The 11,040-nt window shown below is 50.3% G+C and overlaps 1 protein-coding gene across 4 annotated transcripts; it reads right to left on the minus strand.

The window, feature by feature from the left end:
• Positions 1-388: 388 nt before the first annotated feature.
• LOC136550099 (uncharacterized) lies at positions 389-10,723 on the minus strand. Of its 4 annotated transcripts, XM_066541570.1 has the most exons (12): positions 10,133-10,321; positions 8,409-9,067; positions 8,276-8,337; positions 7,481-7,517; positions 7,209-7,284; positions 7,064-7,109; positions 6,878-6,976; positions 2,946-3,014; positions 2,467-2,860; positions 2,162-2,316; positions 1,528-2,032; positions 389-1,417 (listed from the first exon to the last, which is right to left on the minus strand). In XM_066541570.1, exons 3-12 carry the CDS (start codon positions 8,303-8,305, stop codon positions 1,350-1,352), a joined length of 1,479 nt encoding a protein of 492 aa, XP_066397667.1. In that variant the 5' UTR covers positions 8,306-8,337; positions 8,409-9,067; positions 10,133-10,321; the 3' UTR covers positions 389-1,349. The 4 variants fall into 4 exon arrangements, with proteins under 4 accessions (XP_066397667.1, XP_066397665.1, XP_066397664.1 ...); XM_066541568.1 differs by having other exon boundaries at positions 8,409-10,321; XM_066541567.1 differs by lacking the exons at positions 8,409-9,067; positions 10,133-10,321 and adding an exon at positions 10,337-10,470 and having other exon boundaries at positions 390-1,417.
• Between the last annotated feature and the right edge of the window lie 317 nt (positions 10,724-11,040).

Raw genomic sequence — 11,040 nt, forward strand, 5'->3', positions numbered from 1 at the left:
TTTTTTTTTGAATAACTTAGTATTACTATCTTCCTTCACTCTTTCACACGACAGTGCCCGTGCTAACCCTACGTCAACATTCGGGTACATACAAATTAGAACTGGTTGCATATATTTTGGTTCTAATTTGCATGTATGCAAACGTTGCCATAGCGTACTAGTATTGTGAAAATCTCCTAACCAAATATATATTAGCCCCCGTACCCAAAAACCCTACCCAGATTGATATACGCCACGCTCGGCGCCTTCTGCATCGTCGCCGACGAGGTTCCTGAGTTTTGCCGACCATGGCCGCGGCACAGCAGCACCGATTCGATGGCTTGACAATAGCAGAGATCATCTCCGCGGCGCAGCAGCACCAATTCGATTACTTGACATTGACAATAGCAGAAGGTCGAGGAGATGTAGGAGATCTGGCGGCACCGTGGCGCGATAATAGCAGAGGCCGAGGAGGTCCTGCGGGAGAAGAAGTCGTTGTGGAACATGATGAGCAGGCTGATTGTCATGTTCCTGGGCGTCTGCTTTATCATCCATGGCGCCATTACCTCCGGTCTCACCCGGACAGACCGGATCGCTATCGGCATCATCTCGTGCATGCTCTTCGTGATCGGTGTCGGCTTGATCTGCTGGGATGCGTATGTGCGCACGCAGATAGAGCACTTTTCTGGCGTTCATGCAGTCGGTGTCGGACGCCTTGGACTTGGAATCCGCTGGCCACTTAGCTGCCCCGAGCATCAGCTAGATCCATTGCTTTATTAGTGTGTGTATATAGTACTATTCCAGAGAATTGACTGAATACATGCATGTGTTTGTGATGGCAAGATCTCCGTGTTGCTGACGCGTGATTCTACTCCTTATCTACAATTGTGGTACCTGCTATCCGGGGACACCGTCAGATTGATGTATACAAACAACAGACAATCTGATTCGCACGATTTCATGCTCGGCCGCATCTGCCACCAGTCACCAAAACGCTAAAAAAAACTCCTGAATAATCTATACAGATGTTTCGTTTCCCCTGTGGTTTTTCTACTACACATTCAGAATCGCTAAATCTCCAAACTGCAACTCAACTCTGTTACAACATCCACCCTGACACATCTATGCACGTTATCGTCCTAATTACTAATTACGCAATTACACAACAGGCTCACAGTTGCAGCACCGGGTTGCGGCGCAACAGATCAACGGCGACCAGACCCCCCAATGTTGAGGTTGGTGGGTGCCAAGCCACTGGCAGGGTGTGGCCTAAGGCCATTCACCATCGTTGCTTGGAGCCCGCGACAGACTGGAAGCTGGCACAATCCAAATGTCATGCTGACAATGTAGATTCAATGTCTACTTGTTACTCAATCAGCCGTATGTGTCTGCATCTGATTCACCACCAGTTGAGCCGCACGTGGGAACATCATCGGTCCTGAAAACAGGCAGAAAGCTTTGAAGGGTCATGAACTTTGAACTAAAATGGGCATGAGAAACGGAACATTAACCATACAAGTGTATGTAGTTAAGAGTCTGCTTTAGCACCTGGAACGGCATTGAAACCATTCACAGTTTGCTGCATGGCCGGGTGTCCGTGAAGATTATTAGGGTTGCCCTTCATCTCAACTGCACGTTCACCTCGGTTTATCGAAATCTGTGGTACTGATCCACATTGCTGGCTTGCTAATGCTTCAGAATTCATCCTCTGCACTGTGCTGGAAGAAGCATATGGCATAGCATGTGGTTGAGATCCCGCCAGATGGCTTATGTTGCCAGCACAGGCCTCTGTAGCAGGGGGGCCGTTCATAGATGGCTGCTCACCTGATGCTGCTATACTGCTAGGCGGTGTCATTGTTTCTAATGCAGCTAGTACGGGTGGCTGAAATGAGCTTAGTGTTTCACCATCTCCTACCCAGCCACGACCAAACTTTGTTCCAGGAGGAAGGCTCCGTTCAATTCGTCTTGATGCAATTTCCCAGCCAACAGGACCAAGTTGTGCAGCAAAACGTGCCAGGCTGCGGGAATAGGACTGCTGTAACTGAACCCCAACCTATAAAAAAACATTGTGTTAAAGTGTGGACGATCATGTCTTGCTGTTCTCTAATGTTAATAGGAGGCTGAAACTATATTAGTACAACACCAGTTACTTATAGGACAGAATTTGGATTGGACACTCAACTGGTACTAGCAGCTTCTTAGTCCCATTGTAGGAGGAGGATACCGGCAGCTCATAGATTGAACTGGATGGTTGAGTCTCATAATATGTGCTTCGGCGACTATCTTCCATCAGAATTGGCCTCTTCCCCATTTTTGCGGACCATGTACCCCCATAACCTGGAAGAAAAGAGCGACCGCAACAGAGGTTATAAGAAAATTGAGCTGATCAGATTGGATGCCTAGTCCTTTGTTCAGTTAGTATTAAATGTTTACCCTACAAAAGACTCTTTTTGAAAGAACGAGAAAAAAAAAGAGATAGGTTAAAACCTGAGTAATCTTCAATTCTTTCGAATTTCTGCTCGCCAGACCAGTTGTGTTCATTCCTTCGATTGACAAAAGAAGCTCTCAACACATCTGCAATCATCGCTTTATCCATTACTCTTCGTGACAGATCAACATCTGCCTGTGCATGGCGTCCAATATTTGCCACAGTAGCAAGTGTTGCACCAGAAAAGTCTGCAGTAGCACGTTCTGCTGGTGGCTTCCCAACTTTCTGTTTGGCATTGTTCTTGTTTGGAGGCCTGCCCCTGCGAGGCTGTGGTTTTGGTTCTTCTGGTTCTGGCTCCGGTTCGGGTTCTGGTTCAGGTTCTGGTTCACTGGCATCACTATCTTGCCTAAGATTCTCAAAATCCTTTTTAGCAATCTCTTGAATACCTCGTGCCTGTTATGCATGGCATATGGATGTTAAATACACCATATTTCATAATTATATTCAAAGATCATAACATGTAGGCTTAACGTTTGACCTGTCGATAGTATATTGTATCTGGTGAATTGTAGCACATCGCGTTGGAGCTTATCAGGAACACATCATCCTGTAAATTGAAATTTCAATCAAGTTGAATGAGCTTGATAAAACGTCAGTAGCATTCTGAGGCCAGGAAAGAAATAGTACTTTGCAGCAGAACTGCAAGGAATAATAAAAGCAATACTGAATATTCAAATTCGTTCCAGAAAAAATGTGACATTCTCTAGCATGACTGCCCGAGTAAGGCGTAATGCTTTCAGCAAGCATGAGAATACACATGGTACAGCGCAGTTTTGGTTAAGCAGTAGCACACCAGTACTCAAATGTGCGCTGGCTAGCAAATTCATTCTTAAGAGATGTTCAGCAAAGATGTTTGAACACAGAAGATTATGGGATAAAAATGGCTTGCGTTAATGATGTTCCATGCAGTGCAACACAGTCGAATGAGTGGCGAAAATGCAAGTTGGCAAATCCATGATGTTATAGCAGTATATACACATCAGATACTTATCAAGTAGCAAGTCAGCATTAGAAGTAAATTCATTAGCCAAAAGCTGCAAAATGGTGACCTAAAGCATAGTGTCCTGTTCAGGCATTACAAAGGTATCATATCATTTTACCAAATGCCTGCCTCATCTTTCAAACAACACATAATTCCAACTTAGGTCCAACATACTTAATACTCCCTCCATTTCAAATTATAAGTCATTCCAAGAATCTTGGAGAGTCAAACCATCTCAAATTTGACCAAACTTATATGATAGGAATAATAACATTTATGATGTCAAATAAGTATCATTAGATCCTTCATTGATTATATTTTCATAGTACACCTATTTGATGTCATAAATCTTTGTAATTCTCTCCATAATTTTGGTCAAACTTGAGATGCTTTGACTCTCCAAGATTCTTGTAATGACTTATAATTTGGAATGGAGGGAATAATAACTAATGAAATAGCAACTGAGGTACAGCTTGAATATGATTTGCCAACATAAACAAGGCAAGTGGACTCTGAGTTTTTGTAGAGCAAACATCTATAATTATCTAATATACCACCTTCCAAAGTATGGCATGAATGACTTGCAAAAGGGAAGGATGTATGCTATTTAGAGTGTTCCTTTATTCAAATAACGAGCTTTCTCAATTGAAAGCATCCTATCAAAAGTAACATAGGCAGCACCAAGCACAGTGCTTGTGTAACTTTTTACACATCTAGAACTTTAAATCCCTAGGTGATATTTGAACTTAACGCAATATATGGTGTACGAGTCCATCCCCGTCTTGTCATGTACTTCCAAAAATGCATCAAGACACCTCTTCTAAAGAGATAAGGACATTTCATCTTTTCTAACAGCGTTGTCGGGGACTAATACTAAGGTACCGGAAGAGAAGGAGCTAATGACCATCAACATTGATTCATCCGAGCAGTCAAGAGCGCGACTACAGCTCCGACCGACCCCCAGGCACGCAAGCTCCGCCTCGCTTGCGCTTCACCTCGCCCGGCCTCTGAGGGAGGGCTCCGCCTCGCCCGACCCCGAGGCCGCGGGCTCCGCCTCGCCCGACCCTTGGGTTTGCGCTCCGCATCGCCCGGCCTCTGGGGGAGGACTCCGCCTCGCCCGACCCCAAGGCCGCGGGCTCCGCCTCGCCCAGCCTCTGGGGGAGGACTCCGCCTCGCGCCGACCCTTGGGTTTGCACTCTGCCTCGCCCGGCCTCTGGGGGAGGACTCCGCCTTGCCCGACCCCAAGGCCGCGGGCTCCGCCTCGCTCGACCCTTGGGTTTGCGCTCCGCCTCGCCCGACCTCTGGGGGAGGGCTCTGCCTCACACGACGGAGACCCATACCGCCGCCAACCACTCCAGGTTCAAGCGTATGGGCCTGGGTCAAAGCTCTGACACCAGGGAAGAGACCGGCACGCCCCGATATAACTCGTGGCCATGACAGGCCATACCTAGGGATTCACATCAGGAATAGCGTCGGGCGTACCAGTGTTGTTCTGCCTAACCCTCGTACGAACACTGACAGGCGCGTCAGTTCACCACGACGTCCGCCAGGACGGAGTGGAGCACCATGACCGGCAGATGACGCCTGCGCATGGCGCCAGTGACGGACATGGCCGCAACGTGGAGCTGTCCCTGTTGACGTCTACAGGGTCGGCGGGACCCGCATGAAGGAGAAGGACCCGACGATCCTGAAGGACTTCTTCTCTCTCTCGTTCTCTCTTCCTCCGCTATAACCCGCGCTTTCCCTTGGCCTATAAAAGGGAAAGCAGGGCGTCCCATGAGGGGGATCTGACCACCGATCCATCGGATTCAAGCCAGACCATCTGATCACGAACCGATCAGATCGAATCACCCCGAACCGATCAGAACACGATACGAGCACTCGGTTGAGCAGCAACCGAGCTCTCAGCACCCGTTCATTCATTTCACCAGAGACTTGGGATCCTTTCTCTCTCTCGCCCGTTTGTAACCCCTACTATAAATTTCCAGTGCCAGTAACACGAGCAGCAGCGACGAACAGGACGTAGGGACATTCTGCATGAACCAGTATAAACCTCGTGTCCTCTTAGCACACCATCCGGGCCAGACGCGCAATATTAGAAATTTACTTGGTGGTGGTAACTCGAAACACCGACAAGCGTGTTAACAATCTTTACCATAATAAAAAACCCCTACTGCATTTACAAGATTACATTGTATAATGTGCACTTCTTGTGCTCAGTATTTTCAAACAGAATACTGCACGTCTGCACTTTCTTGCCTAGTTATATGTCTGGAACCATATATTAGTGTTCTCTTAGCAAGTTTCTAGTGTGAAGGGCGGGTCTGGTGCAAGCGGTAGAGTCTTACCGTCTGTGACCGGAAGGTCCCGGGTTCGAGTCACGGTCTCCTCGCATTGCCACTAACACCCTTCCCCAAACCCCGCACAGAGCGGGAGCGCTCTGCACTAGGTACGCCCTTTAGCAAGTTTCTAGTGTGTAAACTTGCAAGAGAACATTGATATCAGAGCTGCCTTAGATGATCTCGTGCAAGTACAATAGGTGGTCAAATGACATACAGCAGTGTTCTCTTAGCAAGTTTCTAATGTGTAAAATCTTCTGTTATTGACCATGCTGTTAAGTTCGCAATCCTACATTGCATCAAACAAAAATTAACATAGGATACCTCAGAGTATTTGAGAGTTTCTTCTAGGCACATCAGCAGAATAAATGTAACTATGTATATATATAATTTAAACTCAGCCAGATAGTTGAAAAGCAGAAACCAGAGAAATCATGCCCGAGAAAAGTTAGGGCCCATAACACAATCACAAAAGAAAAAAACAAGGAAGATAATAGGTTGTCTGCTAACCTAGTACAGTTCTGTCTCAGTCTATATCAGATGTTAATCTCAATGCTTAAACTGCCAAAAAACAAGTAAAGGATACACCGCAGAATCTCGAACAAGAAACAGGTATTCCCTTCAAGCTACTGGGTTTATATGTCTAAGTAGAGCAACTCAATAGTCAATAGAAACAATCTTGGATAGGTCACTGAATGCAAACATAGCATTGGACAAACTTTTTGCTAGTAAAAATGCTCTTATGGAACCAATAAAATAGATCCTAGGCGTAAGTGCTTCACTCGAACAAGAACATTACCAGACTAAACTTGATTTAAAATTTACATTTCTAAACTAATTGTTAAGAGAATTTATGTGATAAAATATACATGTTCTACCAATCTCGAAAGTGATTATATTGCCAAGAAAAATCAGGTCTGGAGTTATGGGATTCAGTACACATGGAACACCATCAGAGACAATAGCTAACAGGAAAACCCAGATGTCCATGAGACTAAACATCAGCTCCTAAAACATGCAACCAGGGTAGAGGCGTAGAGCAAGAGGTCCCAGTGGCAAACAGTTTCTGACCAAGCTCCTGTAACCCACCTCAAATTGCTCCAAGTTGGAATAGGCCCCCTTGTCGAGCTTCTTTCGTATTGTCGAAAAATCCATTGGATGCTTTATAATGTCATGATAGTCAGGTAGCTGGCCACAATTGGACATGAACAGATAAATCAGCAGTTCTGATAATTGAAACAAAGAAAACAAACATATAGCATCATCAAAACAAACCTCTTCGGGATCAACAGGCTCTGAAAATACACCATACGTATCCTTCCTGCAACAAACCAGGAGTCCATGAGACACAAAGATGAGAGGTCCTGGAACTGAGAATGGGAAGCTGAAGGAAGAACACGTAAAGAACACAGCAACTCACTTCTGTAGCCTGTCGAGGATGAAGAGCAACAACTTTTTGTTAGGCAAAGGTGTTGTGGGCCCGGAATCTGACGGCTCTGTCGAATGAACAAATCCAAGCCATGAGCACAGGGCAAACAGAGGCACAAGCATTAATTAAAGACGAGAAAACTGGAATGCATCCAACAGTAACAGAATTTAAAAATGGCATCTTTGTGCACATTTGTCCAGGTATATTTTTTTTTTGCCTGCGGAAATTTGAAGTGTAAATGCCACAGAGCAAGGAGCACCAACCTTCACGCCCATCCGTCGCTTTCCTCGTCTTTTCTCCCTGCGGCAGCAGCGGTTAAGATAAAAAAAAATAAAACAGAAAATACGAAATTAAAATCTTTACGAGCATCGAAAACCTCCCTGGAGTAGGAAAAAAAAGCAGCAGAAAAGGTGGGGTAAGATTTCGTTTACCAGGGCCAGTTACCAAGTACAGATATCTAAGGAGAGAGCGCTAATGCGGTGGAATTTGTCGCGAGAGCAGACAAAAACCAAACCCGAAAAGCGCACGCCTTTAAAAGCTCAGAGCTGGGGCGTTTAAAAAAATTGCGCCAATTATTGCCACGACAAGCCGATGAGACTATGCGAGGGTTTAGGATTATCCCAAATTATACTTGGCCAAACGGGCCGCCCGGCACGGCACTGGCACGGGCACGGCCAGGCACGGCACTACGCGGCACGGCTAACATACCGTGCCGTGCCGAAGTACTGGCCCAGGCACGGCACTATGATGCCTTAGGCATGCTGTGCCGTGCCACTGGGCACGACGGCACTGCAGCGGGCACTGTAAGTGCCCGTGCCGGCACGGGCACTATAAGTGCCTGACACCTCAATGAACTTAGAACAACAAGAGGAAGAACATATACTTCACAAGATATGTCAATTTATTCATAGTTGAGATCAAACTTACATTCAAAATCAGGTAACTTCACATAATCACATCTCACAGATTGACAGATGACACAAAGTCACAAACACGGGAAGAGATAACAAAATAACAATTTATTAAGAGCTTTAGTGCCTCTCTTCGTTGGCACCGACCTCAACCGTTTCGTCGTCGGAGCCAGCCATCGTCACTCGCCGGCGTCCCGGTTCCTCAACAGCTTCACAAAAACACCGAGTCAGTACAGATCTAGGGCTAGGGTTAGCAAGTTAGGGTTAGGGTTAGGGTTACCTTCGCAGCCGGAGCACCAGAATCGCCGGCGACGTCGACGAAACACAGATCCGACCCCCTGGTTCCTCAACGGATTCGAATCCGGAGCACCAGAGCAGCCGGCATCCGGTGAGGTCGACGGAGACGACGACGAGGACGACAAGGAGAGGACGAGGCTACATCGACTATGCGAGATCAAGAAGAGGGGTGTACTATGCCGTGCCGTGTGCCAGTGCCGGCCACCGGTGGCTCAAGAGGCCACCGGAGGGGGAGAAGAAGAGAGGAGTGGAGAGTCGTCGTCGCAGCGGATAGACGAGAGAGCGGCGATGAAAATGAATTAGGGTTAGGGTGGGATATTCCCCAGGGGGGAGGCGGTTTATATAGCCCTCCCCCTCCAACAGGCAAATCCAACGGTCAGATAGAATGGGGGAGGGGGATCCAACGGCTCTGAGGGGAGGAGCCGTGCCGCAGCCGTGCCGGCCTGTTTAGCCGTGCCGTGCCTGGGCCGGCACTGCGGGCTGACTTCGCGGCCTAGGCACGGCACTACGCAAGATGCTAGCCGGGCCCGGCCGTGCCTGGGCCCACCCATCGTGTTAGTGCCAAATGGAAAAATATATCCCAAATGATTGGGAGAACTCTTGCCTCTGAGCGGAGCGGAGTTGACCACTGCGTCACTGTGCCTATATATGGCCATGCAGCTCGAGCCCGTCGGCCCGGCCCAAGGCCCGTTTTTTTGGCCCGGCCCAAGCACAGCCCGGCCCGGAGGAGCAGGCCGTGCCTGGGCCTTACCCCAGGCACGTGGGCCGGCACGGCACGGCCTGCTACAGAATCGGAGGCCCGCTAGCGGCCCGGCCAGCCGGCCTGCTAAGAGCCCCAGCCGGCCCGGCCAGCCCCTACCTCTCAAATGCGGCGCCCTCTCTCCCTCACGCGTCGTCGCTCTCCCTCACACGCCGTCGATCTCTCCCTCCTCCACTCTCTCTCCCTCCGGCCCTCCCTCCACTCTCTCCTGGCGCAACAACGGCGCCCCTCTCCCTCCCTCTCGCGCAGCCCCTGCAGCGGCGCTCCGCGGTGGAGCTCGCGTGCCCCCCCGCGGCGGAGCTCGCGCGGCCCCTGCAGCGGCGCTCTCGCGAGGAGGCGGCAGGATCCGGCGCTCCCTTGCAGCGGTGATGCTCCCCTGCAAGCGGCCGGCGAGATCCGGCCTGAGGAGGTGGCGGCACGGAGCAGGGCGGCTCTCCTCCGGCGCGGACGTCTCCGGGCAGGGGCGGCGCGGATCCAGCGCGGGACGGCGCGGATCTCCTCCTCCGTGGCGGATCCGCTCCCCGCGTCCTCCCTCCCTCCCTTCTCCGACGGATCCAGTGAACAGCGGCGGCGGATCCGGCACCGGTGCAACGGATCCGGCGAGTGGCGAGCACGCTGGCCTCCTCCGGCTCCGGCGTCGATCTCCTCGGCGGCGAGCAGCGTCGACCCCCTACACCTCTCGAGCGGCGTCGCCCTTCCCCTCTCTGTCGGCAGCCAGTGGGCCTCGGGCTGGCACGACCTGTGAAATTGGTTGTGCTTCTCGGGCCGGCCCGGCACGAAAATCGGCCCATAGTGCCGTGCCTGGGCCGGAGGCCAGGCCCATGGCCTCGTGAGGCATGGCCCGGGAGGCACGTCGTGCCGTGTCGGCCCGACCCCCATCGGGCTGTGCTTTCACGGGCCCATGCCATGCCGGGCTGGGCCAGCCCGTTGGCCATCTATAACTGTGCCCATCGCTACGGAGATAAATAAATAAATGCAGCCTTTACATGCCAAAAATAGCAAAGGAAATTCCTCGGGCGGCGCGCGGCTGCGCAGGTCCGTACGCGGCCCGGGGCCAGGGAGCCCAAATTAGGCAAATTCCGCGCGGGATCGACAGAATTGGGTCGGATTCGGCTCAGATCGAGGGGGGGAGGGGGGAGAGGGGCGCCCACCTTGGCTGATCCGTCGTGGAGGCCCATGACGAGGCGCAGCTTCTTCTCGCGGCGGCCGGAGCCGGAGGCAGGCCCGTCGTCGTCCTCGTCCGCGGAGGCGGCGCCCCGGCGGTTGGCGCGTCGCCCCTGGGGCTGCTTCTGCTGCTCCTGGAGCTGCTGTTCGAGGCGGAGGCTCCGCTTCTGGAGGTCGAGGAGGGACGGGCGGCCCTTCTTCTTCCGGCGCTTCGGCGGCGGAGGCGCCGACATCGCCGGGGACCGCCGCGCCGGTGGCGCCTGCTGCTGCTTGCCCATTCCCCGTCGGCGTTCTTTTCCTTTATTTTTTTCTCCTTTTGGCCCCCCTGTTTTTGTGAGGCGGCGTCGTTTCGTTGCGTTGCGTGTTGGGGGGCGTGAGCCGAGCGAGCAGGGGAGGTGGGTGGACTTTTCGGTGGGTTGGACTGTGTTTAGTCGCGTGAAATTTCGAAAATTGGTTACTTTTTTTTATTTAATAATTAGTATTTAATTATAAATTAATTGTGCTTAAAATATTCGTCTCGTGATTTCCAATCAAACTGTGCAATTAGTTTTTTTTCGTCTATATTTAATACTCCATGCACGTATCGCAAGATTCGATATGATGGCTACTGTAACATTTTTTAGGAAAATTTTTTGGAACTAAACAAGGCCGGACGTTTCGAGTGCAGCCATGTTTAGTTCCTCCAAAACTC

The sequence above is a fragment of the Miscanthus floridulus genome, chromosome 4 (assembly GCF_019320115.1).
Source record: "Miscanthus floridulus cultivar M001 chromosome 4, ASM1932011v1, whole genome shotgun sequence".
In the NCBI taxonomy this organism is placed as follows: Eukaryota; Viridiplantae; Streptophyta; class Magnoliopsida; order Poales; family Poaceae; genus Miscanthus; species Miscanthus floridulus.

Bases quoted from the DNA above. Each gene is read 5' to 3' on its own strand.
- LOC136550099 (XM_066541566.1), bottom strand. From the start codon at position 10,627: ATGGGCAAGCAGCAGCAGGCGCCACCGGCGCGGCGGTCCCCGGCGATG. The intron at 7,518-10,336 runs GTGGGCGCCCCT...CTGCTGCCGCAG, and splicing joins TCCACGACGGATCAGCCAAG to GGAGAAAAGACGAGGAAAGC. The intron at 2,033-2,161 runs GTTGAGTGTCCA...GTTTTTTTATAG, and splicing joins CTAAGAAGCTGCTAGTACCA to GTTGGGGTTCAGTTACAGCA.